The 25,597-nt window shown below is 46.0% G+C and overlaps 1 protein-coding gene across 2 annotated transcripts in view; it reads left to right on the forward strand.

Annotated features, from left to right (window-relative positions):
• The window catches only part of LOC139056177 (neprilysin-1-like), a 106,671-nt gene that overhangs the window by 66,597 nt on the left and 14,477 nt on the right, over nucleotides 1–25,597 (forward strand). For both annotated transcript variants that reach the window (XM_070534166.1, XM_070534167.1), the window contains 11 exons: nucleotides 3,382–3,431; nucleotides 6,099–6,185; nucleotides 11,862–12,067; nucleotides 13,203–13,394; nucleotides 14,759–14,845; nucleotides 15,985–16,115; nucleotides 20,215–20,440; nucleotides 21,892–21,990; nucleotides 23,069–23,146; nucleotides 24,097–24,209; nucleotides 25,509–25,564. In XM_070534166.1, the coding sequence (XP_070390267.1) occupies nucleotides 3,382–3,431; nucleotides 6,099–6,185; nucleotides 11,862–12,067; nucleotides 13,203–13,394; nucleotides 14,759–14,845; nucleotides 15,985–16,115; nucleotides 20,215–20,440; nucleotides 21,892–21,990; nucleotides 23,069–23,146; nucleotides 24,097–24,209; nucleotides 25,509–25,564 (1,325 nt within the window). The remainder of the gene's footprint in view (nucleotides 1–3,381; nucleotides 3,432–6,098; nucleotides 6,186–11,861; nucleotides 12,068–13,202; nucleotides 13,395–14,758; nucleotides 14,846–15,984; nucleotides 16,116–20,214; nucleotides 20,441–21,891; nucleotides 21,991–23,068; nucleotides 23,147–24,096; nucleotides 24,210–25,508; nucleotides 25,565–25,597) is intronic.

Here is a 25,597-nt window from a genome sequence, read left to right on the forward strand (position 1 = left end):
TTCATATGCAAAGCAACGCTCTGTTCAGCACTCAGACGTGTTTTCCGTCACGACGATCTCACTTTGCGCAGAGGCTGTGCCACTTAAAGCACTTATGAACGCGCATGTTTCGAGTGCGATAGTTGTTTTGTGCGTATTTGCAGCAATAAATGTCTGGAGAAGGTCAGGAAACCACTATACGGCCGTGATTGAGAAAGGCAGCTGAAATGGAGGCCTGGTGGTGGAGCAAAAGCCATCTATACGGACTCCGTTTGTTCATTATCGTTTTACAACCACGATGAACAGTCGAGAAGGATTTTGTTATTTGGAATAAAAGCGTGTCAGATGCCCGCGGACATACCTCCCATGGTTCGCGATTCAGCCTGTTCAGCGCGCCAAGAAAATCAGAGGGAAACCACAACGACATTCGTATAGTCATGATTCCTCCGCGCTCAACGCTTCGTCTTGATGATCATCGATTATTTCAAACGCGCGTTTTCAAATATATTTCCTCGCGTTCAAATGTCCCTATAATTGTTGCGGTAACAACTACAGACACCTAGCGCAAAACAGGGGCAGTTCGAGATCGCTGCGAGAAACCTTCGTCCTGCAGTGGACATAAATATGGGCCTACAATGGTGATGGTGACGATGACGATAACGGTCACGATAACCGCGCTAAACCGAGTGCATGCAGTAGAATAAATGTCGTTATTGTTACCGTCAGTGGGAGGAGCCTCAGTATCGCATTGCTGAAGTGGTATTCTGAGTCTAACACGCATAAGGTATGGTTCGCTCTTAAACAGAATACCTAATCAGGTAGCCTAAACGTACCATAATCTTCATAACAAAAGGGAACAAAAAAAGAAAGAAAAAAGAAAGAGCGCTAGATGTGACGCGTAGGCCTGAAATACTAAAGACATATAGATGGTTAAAAAAAAGCAAGCAAGCAAGCTTCACTTGAGGGGAACCGAGTCTCCTTTCAGGGGAAGATCCCATCGTTGTCGCGGTGCGCTAAGGCATCGTTAACGGCGTCGCCATTAGCACCCAGATACGGTGGCACGGGAAGAATGAGGTACACGAAAAACCTCGGCGATGACTCAGGCCGTGAAAAGCGCGCGCGCACGCACGCCGATAAGACTGATGGCTCTTCTAGACGCGATTTGCTGCCACGCGAGGTCAGAGGTTAGAGAGAGAGAGAGAGAGAGTCAAAGCTATACATACGGAGTGAGCACAAAAGACGCGTTGGTCTCTTTCTCGCACCGTCGGCGCCATCGTCCGCCGAGAAGAGAAGGAGCGATTAAATTAATTCGCGCCCGTACACGGCGAAGCTGGCAGCACGTATGTCGCGGGCTTCCTGCGATACGCTAATTGGCTTTCCTTCCTCGACTGGGTGGAGAAGCTGTCAAGGCCGAGGATAACGAGCGATGATTCTATGCGGGCCTCTGTGTGACTGGCTTTCTTCGCTTAGGTGATGTGGTGTCTGGGTTATCCCGCGTCAGAGAAGGGGGGCCTAATGCAGTTGTCGCTTCTGTTGGTGCTCGCGTGTTTTTCAGTTTTTTTTTTACAATTTCTTTCTACGTTTCTCTGCTTCGGTCTGTGGCCGTCGTAAAATTCAGCGTGGGCGAAGCAGACCTTAGTCCTCTTCTCTTTTTTACGTCTCAAGTGCGCTCTTATAGGAAAAGCCGGAGTCGGTAAAACGAGAAATCGGGCTAGTTGCTCTTCCTTCATAACCCAATACGCGGAATTCAACTGACTAAAGCTAATAACATCGATAAGGTACGTCAGACAAGGACGCGGAGCGGTAACCACTGACTGGCAGTTCTATTCTGTTTCTTTTTTCTCTTTTTTATTTTTGCAGTCTGTCGTCCTTGCCTGGTTGCGTTTCATGGTGGTTTAACTAGTTCTTCTCAGTTGTGCCAAGCGCATTACGATATGAAAACTGGATTACTCGAATGAGGCTGGGTCGTGCGACAGATTGTCGTTTCGTTCGAAAATGTGTTTTGAAGACATCTACTAAACCCGCGGTGCGTCGTGCTGTGATGGAGCGTGAACGCTTGTACGGCGGCGATACGCACAGTGCGTTTCGTTGTTATGCGGCATTTCCCAATTGGGTGGCCACGATTTGGTTAATAATGACCACGGCGGTCTGCTCGGGCGAACATGTCCTAGCGTGAGAATGTTTCCGCAAATACGCGTGTGCAGTCCTTTTCCATCAATACTCGTTCTTCTTGGGCGGGGGAGGGGGAGGGGTGAGTTGGTTCAACTTGAAACGTATGGGTAACAGTACAAACAGACGACCACATTCTTGTGGTCGTCTGTTTGTGACGCGAACACGCAAGTGCTGTGTGTATGCGTCTCCCTTATTGTGGTCGTCTGTTCGCGCTGTTACACATACGTTTCAAGTTGTTTTCCATATGGTATATATACGGGGTCTCAATGAGACTTTGGGAACTGAGAGTTTAGCGTGTGTTTCGGGGCACACCCCCTATGAACGCACGCTCCATTTTGGGTATTTGTGTGGTCCCAGTGCAATGTCACATTACTCAGCGAACGCATCATATGACGTGATAGGCCCTCAGTCATGCTAACTCCAGCTTATTATAAATGTAAACGTCTGTCTCTCTCTCTCTCTCTCTCCCCCGCTTCTCTCTGTCTATTTTCTCGATACAAACTGAGAGTGAAGCTGTTGCGTTTTCACGAACCCCCCTTTTAGAGCGGGCTATGGTTTCTGTGAAACAATCAAGAACGTTAGAGTAAAAAGTAATGTCCTCCTTTTTTTTCCCGAGAGATCATGAGCAATGCAATAATTACTCTAGTCTATTCCACCTTACTACAGGCGATCAATAAGACGGCGACGGGCAGAAAAGAGGAGGGAGAGGCATAGGTGCTCCTGCATTCCAGGGGAGGCTTATTTAGAACATTGTCGAACAGGACGCGTCGCCGGAAATCTCCCAAGGTCTATATATTAACCCATAGGCCTTGGTAATCAGACGGTATTATGAGAAAGCAAGTGTAATTTATTTTGTGGTTTGCATCTGGTTAATCTAAGACTAATGCTATTACTGGCTAAAGCTTTTAAAAGGGTGAGTGAGCAAACTGCGATATCGGAACTCTCGGCCAACGCGCAAAACAACCATTTTGTGCAAAGGAAACGCAGATGCTGAGCTTCAGGCATTGCTTTTGAACTTGCGCACATATTGGGATGCTGTTGAATCATGATATAACGAGTACGTATATTAGAAATCATCGGATATAACTAATTTAATATAAAATGTTTCTCTAAGATTCAAGCACGCGCAGCGAATATTGAATTTCAGGTATTTTCGCGTCGGCTGCGCCTTGAAACAGATTTCACACCACATAGCTTGTGGTTTTGAAACTTTTATTTTGTTCATTGCAGGTTCAGCAAGTTCGATCGACTGCGGCTGAAGGTGCTTCACCAACTCAGAGGCAAGTTATATTTATAGTGACATAATTGTATTCACCAGTATAAACGGCTGCAAAGGCCATCTATCAAAACCTAGATGTTTAACTTGACGCCCTTTTTTGTTTTGTTGCTCTCTGGATGTCGACTTCAAAGCACGTATTTATTGTCGCAAATATTGTCGAAATATTTACGTGCCTCTTATTGTTTGCCACGTTTTCTTACTATTATAAAATCGCATTGCACTTGTAGAACACACTTCACAATTTACTTCATGCGTTCTCAACGCGTTACACAAAGGAAAGTTTGTATCTCCTATGTATATAAATGTTCATAATACCGTGCAAGCAAAGGTTGACACACTGTGTTTCTTAATTAGTTCGAATTATCGTATAGCCTCCTTAAACCCGAATATAGGTATGAAAGACAAGAGCTTTTCAAGGTGGTCTTTATTGTTTACTGTTATCTTACGAACGTGCAAAACAATTTTGTAGATGTATATACCACGGTTAGACGCCAAAAGATGCATCTCCATGCACGTGAACAAAATATACCTATATCCTCATGTTTTCTATGGTAAAAACTCCATTTCGTTGCCTAAACGCAGAGAAGAAGATGGAACTGTGTGTATTAGATTACCATGTTGCTTCCGCGTCCGGTATTTTCACGCAGCCTCAGTGATTTCGAAACATACCTCAATGTTGCTTTCCGAGGTCTGGGGCGACACAGAGTTCTAGATCAATCTAGTGCCAAATTTATCGAAACGTTTACAGTTACACACACTCCTTACCCAGAGTGAACATTCTGCATAATCAAATTCGAGCGCATTTAGACAAAAAAAAGTTGACAGCAAAGAGTTATCCATTAACGCGACACAGTTCTGCTTCGGAGCCAACGCTGAAAGTTTCATTCTCACTTCGCCTCCGCAGCGGCTACCGTTATGCTTGGGGTGTCGATCAAGTGTCCCTTCGGTAACAGCGAGAACGAAAAGCGCAGATAGTGGTGTCGAATTACGTTGCTCTCGACGCGCGTCTTTTAACCGGACGACTGTTATACCGGAGGAAAAAGCAGAGAAATGGATGTTTTCATATAGCAAGCGGCCGTCGTTGACACAAGAAACAGCCATCCTGCGGGGCTGTCATATGCAAGCAAACTGCTTTGCTGTTACCGCCGAGCCGTGTGCACACTTAGAAACACTTCCGAATCAGGCTATCTTCGCACACACGCCTAAGACCGTCGGCATCTGCGTCTGTGAAGGCTTCCTACCGAAAGTCTTCCTTTTCTAACTCGCCATACCGTACAGTTTCCTTCAAGAATTACTAGAGCAAATTACTTGAGGCCTTATTCTTGTTTTATTGCTAACTGAACCTTAGCTGGAAAACGCTTCTTTCCTGCACAGTTTCCGCATACTGAAACATGTCGCACACTTCAGTATGTTCCAGCATTGCAGCACAAACGAGCTCACCAGGACTTGTGGACTCGTTCTCTTTAAAATGAGACTGGAGAGTGGCTGCAGAAGTGTGTATATGCACGCCGCTGATAGGGAGGTCGCGGCTTCACTTTCCAGTGCAAGTGGCCGCATCACATAGCAATTTCTGATATTTCAGCGTTAAGAAACGTGACCACTTAATACGAAGTGAACGGCATCTCCCCACAATCCCGGAATCAACTTGGGCCTCGAGACACCAGGAAATATTTTGAAGTACACAAACTAATAAGCCCCTGTCACACGGGAAGATTTAATGTCATTCGAATGGAATGGCCGGCATTCGCATATAATTCCGCTAATCGGGATTTACATGGGAAAACTTAATGTCATTCGAATGAAATAACATTTGCCATCGAATGAGTTAGGGGGACTCATTCGCATTTGATTTCGAACCGCATGTGTAGTCTTGACCCCAGATAGACAACAGCGACACGCAACGCGAGAAAATAAGCAAAGTGAGAAGATATTTTTTTAGACTTATAAAAAGGAATAATTATTTGTGCCGCGATGATATTTTCAGCACGGGCTGTGCTCAAGCGCTATTACTCTTTGCATCAGGAGTCTGTTGCGGTGGTCGGCCATATTAGATGTGTTTGTTTAGCAACGGCAGCAGTGGTGTTGTGTACTCTCGTGGTGGTTCGTCGGTGTTTGACGTGCGGTGCCATGGCTACAGCTGCAGCGGCTGCGGACCCGAAAGAAAATTTTGTTCCGGATCGTCATTGCTATCATTTGCGAATGCCATTATACTTTACTGTGTAGCACCGCAAGAGACCGAATTGCATTCCATGCATCAAATGCCATTCGATTCGAATGACATTAAATCTTCACGTGTGACAGGGGTATAGCGTACGAGCGCTGCCACTGCCATGCAGGCGTATCATACGGCACCGACACAAACAAAAAGTTTGCTGATCGAAAATGGCTATTACGTGCTAGTTTGCAGCTTGTGCAGCTTTAACTCTGAATTTCGGCTCCCTCACACGAGGCATCCCGAAAATGAGCGAAATGCGTCGTTTTCTTTTTTTGTTACTATCATCGTAAAACAAAAGTACTTTATTGAAAGGGTGCGGTTCAAGAGAGGTAGGAGTCGTCATAGGGATGCCATCTGGAATTGTCGATGCACCGCTTACGCTTCGGCAGCACACGGCAAAAGAATCTACAGCATCGTGTCCCGTAAACACTTTTTGTTTTTTCTCCCACGCAGACATCCTGGAGAAGGCGCCGTACAAAGTGGACGACCAGAACGTCACCGACCAGGTGGTGCTCGCCTACCACTGCTGCACGAACGAATGTGAGCCTATTTCCGGCGCTGGCGTTGTTCCTGCGTGCGCAAAAAAAAGAAAGAAAAAAGAAACGGGCAAGCGAAGTATGCGGTTAAGCTATACGCACACTCTATGAGAAAAGATTGCGCCCTTTGAGGGGAACTTGTGTGCTCCCCAACGGCAATCATCGCCTACCACGTTGCGCGTGCTTTCTTTCTTTTCCTTCAAGGTCAATAACGGCATTCGCGTTATCACCGTCCCATTACCATTGTTGACAGGAGAGGTTTTGACAGGACGCACATCTTTAATAAAAGGCGAGGCAAGCAAGGCAGCCAACAATTATTATTTGGGGAGAAGATGTGTGACAGGTTCCTGAATATGACAGAGTGTGTATTGTTTTTTTACGTATTTCACAGATAACATTTTTGATGTTGCGCGTGCCTCTCTTCTATGAAGGCCAGAATCATGGTATAGTAGAAGTTGGCGGCAAAGTCAGTCGCGGGACTGTCGCCATGTTGCAATTGCCGCACCTTTACCCTCTTACGTGACAGGTCGAAACAGCGACTACTAGGCGGGCGGTTAGGTCACTATCGAGGCATGAAAGGAGCCTTCGAAAATAAGTTATTCAAGCGAAGGAGTATGAGCGCCACTGGAACGAGAGTTCAATGACATTCAACTTTGTCGTCCTAGACCAGGACAACGCGGTATCTTTGACGTCATGCAAAGACTTGATGGCCACCGCTATTTGGCATGATCGACTCTCAACTGTAAATTTTTGTTTTCCTGTTATTAGCGGACCTTTGCGCGTAACAAACGCAGAGCAAGACCAGAGCGAGTAATTCAGCCATCAACGCATGTCTCGTTCGGTCATTGTCACTGTAAGCATTAAATTGCGTTTCTTTTTTAAATCGCGATGCGGTTTATACACGGACGTGTCAAGGCGCAGAAACGCCGCCGTCGCCGTTGGCGTGCTGTCCAAATTGGTGCTGTCCCCTTGGACGGTGTACCCGCGGCTCTTCCGCGGAGGTGTTTCGCCAGCAAAGGAGCCTACGTCGGAGTGCCAAATTATTGCTCTGGAACGTAAAATTATCGATTACCACGAAATAAAGGTTAACTCGTCCACGCTTTACTGGATTGCGAATGTGTTTCTTTTTTTTTTGTCTGCAAGAAATTCGTAGTTCTTTTCACGCCGCGTTTCGCCGAGGCCAACTTTGGCAATCGAGTCAGGCTGGCAGCGTGGCCATCAACGTGGCTTGTACGAGAACTCCGAAGCTTCCGTGCCAAATGATGACATGTGTGCATCATTTTTTCGCAATACTTTCTTTCTTTCTTTCTTTCTTTCTTTCTTTCTTTCTTTCTTTCTTTCTTTCTTTCTTTCTTTCTTTCTTTCTTTCTTTCTTTCTTTCTTTCTTTCTTTTCTTTTTCTTTCTATTATTACTACGCCTACATGTGACCAGTTATAACTTAAAGCAGTACGGACACGATCCACCCACAAGCACGTATAAGCGTACCCGTTCTTCGACTCTGAAAGAGGAGCCGAACCAGCAAAAGTCCAACCAGTACGGTTCGCTCACTTCACAGACGCCAAGCGGTTTTTGAGCACTTAGAGCACCTTCTCTTTTCCTTCCGTTTTATTTTTTTTTTTACTTCTTCTTCTTCTGTGCCGATCGGTTTTGGTGTCACTTGCTTCAAGGTGAAGCGCGAATGCAAATTTTATGGGCGACCCCGGTGTCACGGCCCGGCCAAACACAAATGACTGAGCCTGAAACGGCCAGCTTTTATTTTCCAATTAGCTGAACACTTGCATCAGAAGAGCAAAGTCATTAGGCTGCACCAGCTGGCGCGGCTCTCTTTCAAAGGTGGAGGGGCCATTGCACTGCATTCTTTTTTCTTTCTGAGCGGAGCTTGTATGTGATTGTTTAGAGGTTGTCCCTGATATGGGTGCCGTTGTTGTTGTTTTTTTTCACTATAAACGAGGAGATGGTCTTAACATGGCAGCAAAGGTATGGTATTATGACTACTACTAATAATAATATCCAATTTCTTTTCTTTTTTTTTTGCCGCTGAGGCGATCGCGGACGCTGAAGGCATTTCTAAATTGGTCCTCGAGAAAGTCGCGGTCGAAGATACCGCTTCACGCAACCGGCCGTGATTGCTTAGTGGCTTACCGTGTTTGGTTGCTAAGCACTTGGTCGCGGGATCGAGTCCCGGCCACGGCGGCCGCATTTCGATGGGGGGGGGGGGGGGGGCAAAACGCGAAAACCCCCGTGCACTTTGGTTTAGGTGTACGTTAAAGAACCTCACGTGGTTCCAAATTATTCCGGAGTCCCTCACTACCGCGTGCCTTATGATCAGATCGTGGTTTCGGCACGTAAAATCCCATAATCTAACCGGTGGACGCCCGCATATGTACTGGTTAGGCGCGGTGGTAACAGGCAGCACCACGCGAGTGATTGTGCAAGATAGCGCTGTTCAAACGACTTGCTTCCAAGAGCACGGTAAACGCATTCCTGTATAGCAACCGGATTGTGTTCGTGGCATACTTTTTCTTTAAGTACGGTGACGATACATTTGCGTTTGTCGAACAAGGGGAGTGCATAGCGTATGGAACATTCTATTACAATGTTTTAATACTGAACTGAAAACTACACGTTCTTACCGCGACTCAAGCACCGTCCTTTTCAGAGCCGAGTGACCCAATGCATTGTCGCCTCATTGTCTTCTCGCTTAGCCTCCACAGTGTCTGCAGGTGCGCGCGTAGCGTCGACTAAGCGTTCCTTCAATAGCAGGGAGGAGAGTAAGCACAGAAAAATCACTCTTGCATTGCGTTGATCGCAACGCTCGTCTTTTAACCGGTCGCCTTTGCTACTAGGGGCTTTTAGCGCGTCCGGTATCCGGGAAATCGCGGGCGGTTTTCCGGTTTAGCGGGGGCGTAAAGGTGAGCGGCCCGATCGGTGGCGCCAGCTGGTGGCGCAAAGCTCAACCACACAACCACAGAGCTAATTACTGTATTCTGCTTACCTGCTGGGGTAAATATTCGACAGTGGCGTAATCGTGTTCACAATTACGCCGCTACCAAAAATTTGCACGAGTGGCGAAGCAGGATATGGTGAGTTACTGCAGTTTTAGCTATGCGTTTGTCTGGTTGAGCTCTACAACACCAGGCGGCTTCACCACTCACGTTTACGCCACGACCATCCGGTAACCCGCCCAAACCGCTCCCGTTTACCGGATTAGCGTACAAGCTAAACGTCTCTACTAACGCAGAAGCCGAGAAGTCGTCGCTATGCCGCTGCACTTTCAGACTGCGAGAGGCTGTCGACGGACATGGGGCGCAGAGCTGCAGCGTGACATTAGTGTGTTCGCTGCTGCTGCCGAGACACGTGTGCGCCTCCCAACACTCGGTGTTAGGGAGCCTCAAAGGGAAACTAGAGCAAAACACAAAATCAATTTACACTGCTGAACTATTGCGTGAGAACTTTAATGCCGTTAATTTCGGGATAATAGGCTATCAGAAAAACAAAACAAAAAAATCTCAGTGCCCTTCCACTCTGTGAAAAAGGATGACCGGCGAAGCTGTGTGTGTGGGCGCCTTAATGGCTAACTGCACCTCCGCCGCGGGTATTTTTTTTTTATGCGAAGCATTTTACGAGAGCTCAACCCAGCTCCTCAGGCGCGGGGGTGTCGCCTTCAATACCACGTGACACCGTGACGTCACGACAGAGGAGAAGTGGCTTTGGCTCAACTCTTGCAAGATGGGCTGGGTGGCAATCGAACCAGGGTCTCCGGAGTGTGAGACGGAGACGCTACCACTGAGCCACGAGTACGATGCTTCAAAGCGGTACAAAAGCGCCTCTAGTGAATGCGGTGTTGCCTTAGAAACGAGCTGTTTCTAAGGCTCAGGCGTGCGTCGCTTGCTCAGGCGCACATTTCGTTGCCGCGCCGAACGCTGCGTTGCTCGACGCTCACCGCGTCCAATGCGGGGCGCGTAGTCGCTGCGCCGTAGCCCATTGTCTTACACCCCTTGGCGGGTCGACGGGAATGCTGTCGCGTTCCACTCTTGAAGGCGAAGCAGAGTAACGCATGAGTTGTTTCTTCGTCTAGCCGAACCAAATATAGCCAAGCAACAGCATTTCACCAGGCTAAACAGTGGTTCAACAACTAAAATAAAGGCTAGTATGCTTCGCATCCTGGGCTTAACCTTACCTAAGCCACAGCCATTTTTTTTTCGATGCGTATGTATTTTCAATGCACGGCATTGCGCGATCTCCGGGATCGGCCCACGTATGAGGAGTGCTTAGCGCCTGCTCCACCTCCGCTGAGGGTCGGCCCGGCATTCAACTATCTTCGGAACCGGCCCACGTATCTTTGGCCGGAACGTCAACACAATAAGTAGCTCTTTTTTTAAACAAGTACATCGACTTTTCAATCATAACCTCGCGGAAACCGTAGATACCTCTCTCTTGAATTCTTATATAGTGTGACTAATGGTAGCCTTTTTCAAACCACCGTCAGTGGCATGTCGTTCCTGGAATCGGCAGGTTGTGCGTCGAATGAGCTCTTGACGAACATTTTGCATTGCGGGGAACATGGTTTAACTCATGGATGCGACATATATATGACGCTTTTGTCTCACATTTACCGTTAAATCTTCTCTGAATTTCTTTTTTTTTGCCAGCACGGGTGATACCTCTGGCCATAAAGAACTACGCGCTGAAACATCGACTGCCGCGAATATTTATTCACGCAAACAACGAACTGCTTTTCGCCTGTCCACACATTGCGGCTTCAGCGGCAGTGTTTTCCGTGGTCCAATTTTCGTTCCAAACGACTGAGAATTTTTATATATGAGACACTATTGTGGTTCATTCCTGAGACTGAGGAAAAAGAAAATGATTTTGAAAACAGCGACAGCGTGAGGTGGAATTACGAATGTCTAGGTATAGACTGGGGATACAAAATTCATTTTCTTTCTACTCATTTCCGAGTTCTCATTTATTTCCCGAAAGTCCCTAACCATAATTTTTAATACGTACTCGTTAAAATTAGTGGAAGTGTAGATCTTAGGCTCTGTATTTGTCGGACACCGGACATACATGTTAGCAGCGCTCAAATGCCGCAGATGCGCTGTTTTCAAACTTGGCACACATTCTTACTGCCGTTTTCTTTAAATCTATTACGCCTGTTTCCTTGATGTTTTAACGAACTATGATTTTGTACGGTTCGATGAGGCTTGTTGCAGGACATCACCCACGCATTTAGGTACCTCGGAGCACCGCCCATCTTGATATTTGTCGTCCCTCGCTTGACCTGCGTTCTCATACACGAATGACGAGTGGTTTAATTTACCCTTTCCTATGTCCCCTTCTCCAAGCGCAGGGTATCAAACCGGACGCGCCTCTGGTTGACCCCTTTCCTCTATTCAGTTTCTCTCTCAACTAGAATGCCGTAATCATTGTACAAGCCGTGCATGACAGTGTGAAATTTTGTTATTAGAAATTACATTCATTCCCATTTTTTGAAATTTTTGATTGTGTATGTGCAAATGAGTGAACTTATGTTGAATGATCGACCCCCTCCTCTCTATAATGCTTGTATGCCTCGAGGGTACAATAAATAAATAAATAAATAAATAAATAAATAAATAAATAAATAAATAAATAAATAAATAAATAAATAAATAACCAAGTTCCGTCCTCGCGCAGCCATCAGCGAGCAGACCAAGTACGCCGCTTTGCGTACCATGCTCAGCAGCGTCGGCATCCACGACTGGCCCCGGCCCGTGGGTTGGCTGGAGGCGCCATCTTGGGAGGAGCTGTTCGTCCAGGCCTACACCAAGACCGGGCTCAGCTTCATCATGGCCACCGGTGTGGGCGTCGATCTCAAGAACACGTCCGTCTACGTCATCAGCGTGAGTACATATGGACCATACTGAATTTGCAGCGCTTCTAGAGGGGGCAGCCATCATTTGCCGATGTGGGGGGAGGGATGGGGGGCTGCGGAAACTGGCAAGAAAGAAACCACCGCGATAACGCGCACTCTGTTCTTGTCCAGTTGATCGTTGTCAGTGTCCGCTCACCAGGACTGTGTTATTTAAGTGCGCCGTCATCAAACTGGCAACCGCACGCGGACTGCGCAGACAGTCGACGATAGGATCGAGATTAAGAGCATGCGCTTCACTTGAAAACGCTAAAATGGTGCGCGAGATATGAAAAATAGTGATCCGGGCTCACGAAGATTTTATTTCGGATTCTTTGCCACTGGTCCGTCGCCTTCGCTAATGTGTCCAGCTTCGGGACTGGCTGTAATTTTCTCTCACGAGCAAATATAGCATAAGCGATTTTTCTGTGAATACAGGTCGTGGTAGATACGAGCCGTACCGATCCTCTCCTGCGCCCGATTTGCTACGATCATCCCGCTTGATGAAACAAGCGCGACCACAACGTTTGACTACCGGCTGCTTCAGCTTAACAGAGGTACTCTGAAACAATCGCAAACAGAGGAACCTATTTGGATACGCATTTACACCAAACGTTATTACGCCAGAACTGGTTGTAACCGTGACCGCCAGCCAAACGTAAGGTTTGGACACATTATAAGCAAGGACTGCCGGCCAACGGTACACACCTCTTAGCACAGAGTCCACTGCATAAAATTCATGTCAAACGCCTTGCTAGCTGCCACATCAATCTGGCCTCCAAGAGTAGCTCAAAGAGAGAGAGAGAATAATGCAGAGAAAGGCAGGGAGAATAACCAGAGGTAGTTCCGGTTGGCTATCTTGCACTGGGGGAATGGTAGGTTAAGGGGATAAAAAGAGAGAGTGCGGGTGGGGGAGATAGAGAGAAAGAGAGAAAAGTAGGTGAAAAGTTTGCTTGCTCCTCAGCACACCAGCTAGATACTATAGCGCAATATATCCGCTGCGTACACACGTTTTAGACGCACGGTAGCAAAAAAAAAAGAAGGAGAAAGAAACAGAACGGGGCTGCAACGAGAACACTGGACAACGTATAACCCAACCTGGAACTTTCACCCTGCTCCTATCGCAGTTCGATCAACCCGGCTTCGGGATCGGCCGCAACCAGCTGATCAACATGAGCACTCCCAACAACGAACCCATCGTCAGGGCCTACAAGAAGTACATGGCGGGGTCGATACGCTTCATGCAGCCGAGCCTGAGCGAAAGCGCAGTCAACGCCGCCGTCGAGGACATCATCACCTTCGAGGCTAATCTCGCCAAGGTAATTAGCACGCACGTGGTCGAGAGTGTCACGCGTTCTCTCAGAGAAACTTCGAAACTCGATCAACGGGGCAAGAGCTAGCACATGACATTTTTATTTATTTATTTATTTGTACATACTGCAGCCCCATAGGAGGGCTATTGCAGGAGTGGGCAAAAACAGTGTTGAACAAAAATAAAGTGAAATCAACATTGACTCTTACAACATCTTTACAATCATTTACAAAAATTTTACAAATTGTTTTCAACGATTAAAAAAAAGCAACGACACAGCAATACGCACTCAATCAATCAGGAGACGTTCTTTTCCTCTACAGGATTCTTAATTGCGCAATAAAAAAAATATTAGTTAGTCCACTATGACAAAGTTTGCAGCTTTTTCGAGTCTACGGGCTGTTGTTACAGGTAGAATTTGTGAGATATGAACACAGAAGATTGAAAATGGCCTATAACCTCGGTATTACTTCACATATATTGACTTACTTGACTGAACTGCCTTGCAGCAGTGGAGCTTGATCGAACGTTATGCCAGTAACCTCCGAGTGCTAGCACTCACTCATAGCGTGGTAAGCAATGGATGCGACGAGGCAGGCGTCATGTAGACGACAAATAGATTGGGTGGTGTGCCGCGTATTGTTCTGAGTGTCCTGGATGTCCTGGATGTCCTGGATCCAGCGTCAAGTGTTCTGGATGTCCAGGATATGCTCAGGACATCGAGTGTCCTGGATGTCCTGAGCATATAATGTCCCGTGCCCTGCGTAGCTGGCCGCGCCCAACGCTAACAAACCATAACAATTCTAGCGCGGGCTACATTGTGGGCCATTGGTCCTATACTTCGTTCTATCAATATCAAAAGCACTCCTGCAGAAAGTCGGTGGCTCACAACACGCGGCAAAGAAGCTCAGCACCGTTCGGAATCGCTCAGCTCACATCCAAAGAAAGTTCATTAATAAGCGTAATAATATTTTCCGGCTTAGAATACGTTATTTGCACGAACTTGGCAAACACAGCCTTGAAAAACGATGCGCTCACAAGACGCGTACAGCTGCTGAAGCCTTGACCCCCGTTGAACGGTGAGACGTATATATTTTTTTCCGCGTCGCTCCGACTTGCTCACGAGAAGGAAGTGCATGAAGGAGCCAGCTGAGTGACGAACTTAGCTACGATAGAAAAAAAAAAGGAAAACTAATTTCGAACGCTTCAAGGATGTGCCAGTATACATTGCACGAACTTTCTTCCGGAATCCTGCTGCGCAAACAAAGACAGCAAAGCTAGAGAAAACATAGAAAGAAAACACCACTAATGAATCATGGCTTCATGCGAAGAATCTTAAAGCAGGACATTTTCGAATTTTTTTTCTTGCAGCGCACGAGGTCTCCGGAAGATCGACGAGTATTCGACACCATGTACAACCGCCGGACGATTGCCAACTTGAGCGCGGAGTTCCCGCAGGCAAGTTCATTTCTCACGACTCTGAGTCAGTTCGCACAGTGGGAGGAAACGCTCCTGGAGACGTCGTTGCCTCGAGGTGTTGTTCTTCGCAGGTGCACCACCGTGCGCTCCGGGCGGTCACGTATAGAATACGTCGGAGGAGAATAAAAACAATAAGTGTTACGTAAGCCCTAATCGCTGCGCCTTTCCCTTGTTGTTGAAAGGGGGGTGGGGGAGGGGGAGTGTAATAGCCGAAGGGTGAAACGCTGAGCGAGGAAATGTGCTTAATTTCTAAATTTGTCCATGCGCACGTTAGATTATACTGAAATTTAGCCCTCGTGTGTGTTTGTGTATACGTCTAGAATGAAAATAAGTCTCCGGCTGGTTTTTACCTTCGAGAATTTTTAAAATTAAAATGGGCCTTCTAATGACAACTTCGTTTGTGCATGATTGCACAAACGTGATATTTGCACGTTTGCATTATATAGTGTAGTGTATTGTCGCTTGCCCATTCATTGTATTTAAAGAATAATAAATTGAAAGTGAAAGTTTAGGGCATGCAGTCAGGCCACAAAGGCCTACAGCGTTAGACTCATGAACGGCTTCTTTTTTTCCATTTTCGGGAAAAAATATATTTCTCTATACGTTCACTTGTCCGACAAATATATTCAAGTCTGGAATGTTCCTAATATCATTAAATGATCTAAAATCCCAACGTAGTCACTCTGTTCTGTGCGAAAATCAAGACGAAGACGTTGAGAATGAAATGTATTGTGTCTAAGGTGTACCGAAAGGTCCTTTTTTTATGTAATGGTAAATGAATGCGTAATTGCTACTTACAATAAAAAAAAAGGCCTGACCAAGAGTGAAAGGTGTGTATTGAGAAAAAGACATCTTAAAAATTATTTTAGGCTGTCGTTGTTTGAGAAGTTAGATGTAGGGAGATTTGTCGTACGCTTCGTTCTTAGGACAACGGTGCTGATGAAAGGAAGCGTTGTTTCATGCAATAGGCACGAGCATTGGACCCTTCTCTAGTGCGCACACATCGGCGTGATTTGGCGCCACTCATGCTAGGCTTATGTTACTTAGAATAGTAACGCTAGTTGAGCTTTGAATTTGGCAGCAAATCAAGATCGCGACCGGCATGCTGTTGCTTCTAGGTGGACTGGCTCACCATACTGAACAGAATTTTCGAGCCGATCAACCTAACGATGACGGAGGAAGAAGGTGTCGTCATGAGGGAGCCGGAATACTACAATTACACGCTCGACTTTCTCAAGACGGTCGAAGGGTGAGTCCCAATACATCATCTCACTGCTGCTAAAAAAACAAACAAAAAGCAAATTGCCCGTTTCAGTAACGTGGTTTTCCATGAGCATACGGTTTTCTAGTCGATGTAACGAAATACGACGGGAAGAAGACTCGATGAGGATATTTTCTTGTGCTTGCATTGTTTGGTCAACTAGCGCCTGGTTGATTCACTACACATCCGCTAACTTATGCTGTTTGTGTTAAACATAATCGACACCGTAGTTGAGTTCAAGCCATGGCGGTGGCCTATACGCCTAATGTCTCCACTCGTGTTAAAGCGTCTTCCCTCTCGATTTACACGTGTGGTGTGCCAGTTGGATCTATCGTGTGGTAGAAATTTTTATAGTTCTATCGGTTTGTTTATTTCTGTGCCACCGTCGACTGTGTTTATGAAACACCGTGCAGGTCGTGTGTCGCGTGCATGGAGCATGGTGTGCCCTTTCTTTTGAAGCAATGTTTAATAGTTCCTTTTTCGGAAACTAATGTTTGCAGAGAAAGCTAGCGGCGAACCGGTTAGCATTTTACACAACAAACTAGTCTACCGCCTAAAGCTTGGTTATGCCTAGCGCTAATGAAATGACAAACATGTGGTATTGTCGTTGCGACATATTAGAAGTTACGTGGACACTTTAGAAACAAGGTACATGAGCGTCACCTTTGTCGGCTAAGATTTCGATAAGATGATTGTTTGGGCATGTTGGTAGAACATTAAAGGGAAGCTGAAACACTTTTCGAAAAAAATGAGTTCTCTGCGGCATTCTACAGTTTAGAGTCCCCTGAACACGAATATCTCGTTCAAAAAGAGCGGAAACAAGCGCAAGCGGCTGTTTTTTCATGAAATCGCGCACCAGCGCCTCAGGGTTTCGCGCGAACGCCGCTGTTGCCCGTGATTGGTCGGAGCCGCTGTGACGTCAATGGCGGCAGTAGCCGGTCGGCGCCGCCGTTCCAGAGCGTAGCACGCTGTTCTGTTCTGGCTTCATAGCTGAGTTGTAAGCATTATGGAACGTTCTCGCTGTCTCGGACAGCTTGTATTTTCGCCGTACATGTTCGAACCGATAGCCGATACGGAAAACGATGGCGGCAACGGCGGCAACTACGATGTTGAGTGTGCCAAAAGAGAGAGCGATGTGTGCACCTTCTCGCGCGTTGGAAATCTTAGCTGTTACGTATGCTTTTTTTTTTAGGTAGCTGCACGTTCCAATGACGGGAGAAAAAATGCGCTTAAGTGTCACTGGGAACTTGCTGCTGGAAGAATGCCGAAGCACTAACTTCTCATTAGATTGTAAACACGGGTACAATTCCGCGATGTCAAGCACCTTGCCGCTGCTTGTCTAAAGTCCCGTGGTTTTCTGAGCGTTGATACACGATCGCGAACATAAGTGCCGCGTTTCAAAGCGCGCACATGCAGTGCTGCGAGGTACAGTCGTGGAAGTTGCTTATCATACACATCCAGATCGAGATGGTCAGGGGGATTATATGTGCATATTTAGAATATGGTTCGACGACTTTGCGATTGTGGCTCGATCAAGAATCGGTATGCGCGCTCCATGCTAGTGTTGACATAAAGATATTAGGCAGTTTTAGCACCGCCGTGTGGTAAACATAACTGCAACCGTACGTCGAATGTCACTAGGCAAGCCTATACTCCATTTCATACCTCAGGTGCAACGCTGTGGAAGCTACGCACGTAGTCCGGTTACCAAAATTTATTACTGCGCGCGTTTCCGTCTATGGTTCGCAGCGTGCCAGCGGCGTTTGCTCGCGCGAGCATGCACGTGAAGCTGCCGCGACGGGCTGCAATTAAAGAATGCCGAAAAGAAAATTGATTTAATAGAACGTGTTAGCAGCCGTATAAGTACACGGATTGTTTCTATGGGTAAATTCTTTTTTTTTCAGTCAGAACTGAGCTTATATATGAAAAGCTTTCTCAAAAATCGGGTCAAGAAACACCGAACTTTTTATAAGTGCGAACACAGCCATTGAAAGAAGTATCTCAAGTCTCCACAGCGTTGCACCTGATGTATGAAACGGAGTATAGCAACGCTAGCAACAATGCGTTTCCGCATTTGTCGTAAGGCTATCCGGCTATCGCGGAAATGGTCCGAGCACAGCACAGTTGATTTCGTTGGCACGAACTTATCTCTCCTCACCGAACTGCGCTGCAAGCTTCTTGTCCTTCGGGAACCTGTGAAACACCACATCGTCTCGCCCGCGTGTGTTCGCGCAGCCGAATGCTGCACAGAACGAGGGAAACGAGGACAAGAACAGTTTACGAAAATCGCAAAACAAACGTGAGCGGCGGCGGCGGCAAATCTCTCGTAGCGTCGTTCAGTAAAGCGCAGGACGGAAAGAGGCATGCCAGCGTATGCCAGCACGCCGGTCCGGCAGCTCGGTCCCCGCCAGTGACGTCACTCTCGCCGGTTCTCTCCTCTGGCAACCACCTCACCCGGCGCTCCGGGAAGCGATGGGGGCGTGTCCACGGGGGTGATTTAGAAAGCGATTTCCGCCCCTTATATTAACAAAACGAAGAAAAAAATTTCGGAACCATAAATTATTGGGTCTGTTCTTCCCAATCCCAGCAATTCATGGAAATTGAAAACCATTTCAGCTTCACTTTAATGCAGCTTTTTTCGCACAAGACGAGGACGAAGAAGACGCTGAGACACATGAGTCATAGCCGCGGCATGAAAGAAAAAAAGAAAAAAAACCCCACGAAGAGCGAATTATTAACTTCAAAATTTTTATTAATGCATGAGGAATTTAATAGCACGGAAGTGATAGATGACATTATTGGGCGTTGTTCAAAAAAAAATAATTCGCGTAATCTAAAACTGAAGTTTTCTCCGACTCTTTCTATAACCAATTTACATGAAAGTCCGTCTATGTTGTTCCACCAAATCTGTGCAAGAACTCGGTTGAAAATGAGAACAAAAAAGAAAGACACTCATGGCAGGTAAAACACTGGAGCCCAAACACAGAAAGCACAGGTATAAAAAACGAGGACGTTCGTTTCTAAGCAAACTCTACTTGAAAGAAAACAAAATTAAATGAATATATTTCCGGGATTTTACGAGCCAAAAGCACGATATGATTGTGAGGCGTGCCATAGTGGAGTACTCTGTATTAATTTTGACTACTTAAAGTTCTTTAATCTGCACCTAAATCATCTAAGTATACGAGTGTTGAAAGCAAGCACACATACTATACACCTTTTTTGCAACTGTCATGGTGATACAAAGGAAACAAACAGTAACGAAAAATAATAGACGCAGTCTCATAGAAACGGCGCATGTCTATAAATAGGGCTGTAGCATTTGGTTTGTTCGTAGCCGTGGATTCTGAGCTCATTACTGCGCTCAGTGTACGGCATGGATTTGAAATTCCACCTCGTCCGAAGCAGTGCTACATCAAACGGAAGACTGGAAAGATAAATGCGTATGCCTTATGTCACATATTGCGTATGACAAATACTCTGGTCACGTGCTTCGTGACAAGCGTATATGTCGCGAAATAAACCGTAGGGCTCCGTACTTGGATACTGCGGACTTAACTACTGGGTCACAGCTGCGCAAACTCTGACGAAAGACAAGGCAGTAGAACTGCAATCAAGATGCTGTTTTCACGGTGAGATAAAGGCTCGAGAGTGTTCAACAACGGTGGAACAAAAGGAACGCGTCTTCGTCAGGGCGAAGACAAGTTCCCACCGTTGAAACGTTGAATCCAGCTTTAGGTCACTGCTTAGAGGACGCTTGAAGTTCAAACTTCCGTCCCCGTCTTCTGTTTTACGTTTCGGGCTGCGAACAGTTGGTGCCCAGTAGTTAACATGAAACAACCAGTAGATCGAGATTTCCTTCTCAGTGCACGTAGCTTAGCGTTACACTAGACTTTCATCATCATCATCATCATCATCATCATCATCATCATCATCATCATCATCATCATCATCATCATCATCATCATCATTATTATTATTATTATTATTATTATTATTATTATTATTATTATTATTATTATTATTATTATTATTATTATTATTATTATTGCGTCGAAGAAGCTCCTTACTGGATGCCTTCCTGCAGGTCCACCATCTACAACTACGTCGGATGGCGACTGATGCAGAACTTTGGGCCAACCTCGTCCAAGCTTCTGCGCAAGTTGGAATTCGAGTTCGTGCGCGTCGTGCAGGGAGTGGAGAAGATCCTGCCCATATGGCAGCGCTGCATCGGCAGTATCAGCGCGTTGCTGGATCACCCCATGGGAAGGCTTTACATCGACAGGGAATTCAGCCCACAGGCGAAAGATGACGTGAGTGCAATATTGGCGGTTGGGGTCAGAACCGGTTTCAGAGGGCCGCTCACCAGCACGCATCTAACCTAGTTCAGGACAACATTCATTTGGGCTAGATGGTGCATACTTGAATTAGGAAGGAACAGCGCCAACTAAGACGATCACAAGTGGGGAGAACGACGCAGGACAAGCGCCTGTCCTGTGTCGTTCTCCCCACTTGTGATCGTCTTAGTTGGCGCTGTTCCTTCCTAACGCCTCTAACCGTTTTTGAGAACGTCGTACGTTGGAACTTGACAAACACTTTCCGCGTTTCGGAGGGGGCGTGCCATTTCGGTGAGTTTCGCTCTAATTTGGAGCCTTTTCTTGCAACTTACACCGTCGTATTACTTAACCTGCAGACATGATGGTCACCACGAGATCAACTCGGGGCGTCTTATTTTTTTAGTTTAAAGCGTCCACAGCTGCTTTAAGCTAGGAGGTGTACCCAATCCGATAACCATCCATCAGACACGACGTTTCATTCTTGCGAGCCCGACTCCATTTCAGGTGCATACGGAGACTTCATAGAAACGCTGGTGACGTAGGATAGCAGAAGTGCACGAAGTAATACTTCTGGGGTCTGTTTTTTACGCTTGTCCGTGCTAACTTCCTTTGTACATTTGCGTATTCAGATTTTATGGTACTCCTCGATTCGTTCTGAACTACCATTGCTCGTGTCATAGCGTAAGTAGAAGGATTACACGAACGCACGAATACTGATCTCCATTGAACAGCGCGCAGCGCCGCCGACATACTTCTTCAAGCGTCAGGTTTCCGTATTAAACACTCATAATTTATACCGTTAGTGTTTCCTTTTACTTCGCATATATTCGCGATGTCTATCCACAAAATTGAGTGAAGTAAATTAGAGGTTCGTCGGAAGGAAGGAAGGAAGGAAAAAGTGGAGAAAGGAAGGCAGGGAGGTTAAACAGTTTAGCTTAACCGGTTTGGTACCCTACACATGGGAGAGGGATGGGGGAGATGAAAGATGGGGAAGAGGAAGAGAGAGAGAGCACGTAGCACAGCACACACACACCGTCCGTTAGAGTCCATCAATCTGGCATGGTACGTGATATCACTGTCACAGCCGCTAGTCCAATCCCGTCTCTTTCAAAAACCGAAGTAGTCCCTTCGTCGCCTTCACCTGCGATGTCTCCTGTCGACGGCATGTGAAAATCAGAGGTGCGTCGTCCTCGTTCCCTTAGTGCCAGAGTTGAGGCAAGTTTTGCAGCGCGGTCGGCCTCCAGTTCAGTGCACGTTACCGTGTGTTGCATTGAACTTGCATTCTCTTTGCACGCTGATAAGTAAACTGGAATGATTGCCGGCCTAGGCAATATCGCTGTATTGCGTCTGACGAGCTTATTGACAATGAATTCATAATTGGACTATCAGTGCTCTGAAATGCGACCTGTGTTGTGCTTCCTCTTCAGATGGACTCGCTCGTCGCTGATCTCAAAGTCGCCTTTAGTGCGCTCCTCCAACAGAACGACTGGATGGACGGCTACACGAAGGACCAAGCCGCCAACAAGGTAGAGATCTTAGTGGTGCTTTCTTGCTGGTACCGTGAAGGAACGTGTCGTTGTTTTCCCACTTGTGTGCATTATCTGACACACCATATTGTTCCGATGGAACGTTTGGTGCGTTCGTATTTTAAGAATGCGTAAGCAGCAAGCCCCGTGAGTGGAACAGAGCTGTGAATTAATATGTTCATTCAACGACAATTAATACCACAAACATCGTTATTTATTAATATATAATCATAATTAACTCTGGGCCACTTGATATGTTAAGAGCGCACCCAAGATGCCTTTGAAGGTACTGCCTTCTTTTTAGCTCTGACATTGAAGCAACGCATACCTACCAAGAGGAGAAGGAAGGAAGGAAAAAGTGGAGAAGGAAACGTAGGGAGGTTAACCAGTTTAGATTAACCGGTTTGCTACCCTACACAAGGGAGAGGGATGGGGGAGATTAAAGATGGGGAAGGGGAGAGGGAGAGAGAGCACATATCACAGCACACACACATCGTCCGTTGGAGTCCATCAATCTGATGGTACGTGACATCACTCTCACAGAGGAGAAATGCGCAAAAGCAGTATATAGGGCGAAAAAGTAAACGCAGCTACATTTTTTTATTGCACATTAATGATACTGAACGAAAATATGCAAGCGAATCTGAAACACATGCTAGTATACTGAGGAAATCGATTGCATATTGAGAAATTGCACTTTAACGCACAAGTCTGGATGTGTGTGCGTGCGTGTGTGTTTATAACGACGTCTAAAACAACTATTTAGTCACATGACCGAAAGGTGGAATGCATGAAAGTAATTTTTTATAAGAATACCTAATGAGACAAGGATTATGATTAGACTGAGGAAACGCTGTAGAAGTTCGTACGTATCGGAAAATTTTTTTGCCTCTTGTTAAGGAATACCTAGCTATATTTTTCAGCTTCACACTTACATCCCCACACACATCCCCACAACCCAAGTCTTTTGTCTAGCGCTACTTGTTGAATGCGTGGAAGAACGTCTTCGTGTTCGCTCTTAAGCCTGCGTGCTTCGAAAGCAGTGATAATAACTGATTTTGCGTCCTTTTTCCTTCAGCTGAACGCGATTGTGGACAACATTGGTTATCCGAGTTGGCTGAAGAATAACACGCACCTCAACAGCCGCTACGACATTGTGAGTACGCTCTTCTTAGCGAGGTTGTCTCAGTGGGGATTTTGTATTGCGTGAATCAATGAAATGGCTGTGAAACTGAGCCCGTGCGACAGTTTGATTAAGCGGAGCGATTTTTCAGAGCATAAAGAATCGACCAAGTTTGACCTATATGCGACAAATATTCAGCGTGGGGTCTCCCGGCGTTTCGACCTGCACAACAACTACGCTGTGATTCGAGTCGCGCATTTATGCGCATGGCTGGAATTACAGCTGGAATTATATATGCAGCATATAATACAATATTCTAGACTATGTATACTGGAAATATATAATATGCCCCATGTGTCTGTAGTAGCTAAAGATAGCCCGTGGTACGTGCTCCCGAACTATACAGTAACTAACGGCTTAGTTATCGCTGAGCACCAAACGGAAGCGAATACAACAGGCCAGGCCATGTCGCAAGCGTCTGAGAGAAATACGCTCCTTGTAGCCGCCACATTATAGAGCGTTCGAATCGAGATGGGTTAACAGTGCGAAACTGTTCCTTGATGACTTGGATTGAAAAATACAGGTTACACAGACGTTAGCTATACGAAGCAACAAAGCCTTGATACGTAATTGGGTAGCTTTACGTTTTATTGTATAATATTTATAATATTGTTACTATTGTGATGCTACGGAACAGCCGCCACAGTGAGGCTGCACTGAGAAGAAAAAAGACGACGTGGGCCCGCTTGAAGTAGCGTCGCCATTTTGGCCTTCCGTTAGCTATATCTTTGAATAATTTAGTAACCATTTAACAAATATAGTGACACACATCGTTTTGACGCTTCGATAAGTGAATGTTGTCCGTTGACGCGCACTTGTTGTGTTCAACGGATTCGCACCTCATCCTCTGGAATGCTTCGCCGTGATGATGCCAAAATGACGCTGATTTCCTCTCAGGAAACGAATTTTTTTCTTCACTTTAGATCAAACCAATCACACCGGGAACACCCTTCCTGAACGTCTACCTGAACGTTCGGTATAACGGAATGGTCAAGAGGCTTGAGAAACTTCGGACGAACTTCAACAGAAGTGAGGAGTAAGCCATATTTTGTGTACTTTTTTGTAGTTACTGCAATTAAAGGGAAACCGTGACAAGAACAACGCATGCATTTGATTTCATTTATATTGCTTATCATGTATTTGAGTCTTCCCTACTGAAGTGGCATCTCCCCCATACTACTGCAAGAATCATTCAACCGGTGCGGCGGTTGTTAAGGGTCACGTAACAGAAAAGGATGCGCTTCAAGGACATACACACGCAACGATGATGATGATGATGATGATGATGATGATGATGCCCCAATTTCAGTGACGTGTTGAAATCATGTTGAACGACAACTGTTTCCGCTTTGCCGCATCATGCTACATTAAAACTCGTGTTTTCTTACGTGCTTTAGCATATAACCGGAATATTAGTAACTTATCAATTAATACAGATGAGATAACCGTAAAATGTAGTGCTGTAAAAAAAAGAAAAAAAAGAGAAAAAGAAGTCCAGTGGCGATGTAGCGGTAGATGCGAGAGAAATGCTCAGCAGTACGTCGCGCTTACCTGAGGTCTCGGATCCATGATTTGAACCGCGTTCGCCGCATTGCGAAGTGTTCAGTAGCTCACTCGACACCTAAAATGGAGGTTTGCAGAAAAGTCATCATCATCATCATCATCATCATCATCATCATCATCATCATCATCATCATCCTGGTTACGCCCACTGCAGGGCAAAGGCCTCTCCCATACTTCTCCAACTACCCCGGTCATGTACTAATTGCGGCCATGTTGTCCCTGCAAACTTCTTAATCTCATCCGCCCACCTAACTTTCTGCCGCGCTCTGCTACGCTTCCCTTCCCTTGGAATCCCCGTGGTTATTAAGGGTTACGGACTGGATTCCAAGGGAAGGGAAGCAGAAAAGTAACACTACTCAATGGCTGATCCGACGGCCGAACGTGGACGAACGCTTCTTCGTGGGCGATGGCTTAGGCGCTATATACAGCATTCTGCTGTTCAGCTTGAAGTACTAGGTTTGATTCACGTCTGAGGTGGCCGCTCTCTGGTTTGGGCGGAATGCAGAAACGGACGGATACTTAGATCTAGCTGAACGTCAAGAAAAATATACAGGCTACATTCATCCGCAGCCTGCCACTGCTATATGGTTGTCTTATTCCAATTATTTAAGGGCGTTAACTTCATGCCAATAAAATTAATTAGCAAGTTTATAATTAATAATTAATTAATTAATGCGCGATTATATGCCTCAGATAATCAAGTCATCACTTGCTCAATCAATCTATGAATGAATTAATCAATCAATCAATCAATCGTATACTCCTCTTGCAGATATGTTGGATCGGCAGTCGTGAATGCCTTCTACAATCGTGTGGCTAATTCTATAGGTAAGTTTCCAAAGAAAAAGCAAGTTAATCAGG

This window comes from Dermacentor albipictus, chromosome 2 (genome assembly GCF_038994185.2).
Source record: "Dermacentor albipictus isolate Rhodes 1998 colony chromosome 2, USDA_Dalb.pri_finalv2, whole genome shotgun sequence".
In the NCBI taxonomy this organism is placed as follows: Eukaryota; Metazoa; Arthropoda; class Arachnida; order Ixodida; family Ixodidae; genus Dermacentor; species Dermacentor albipictus.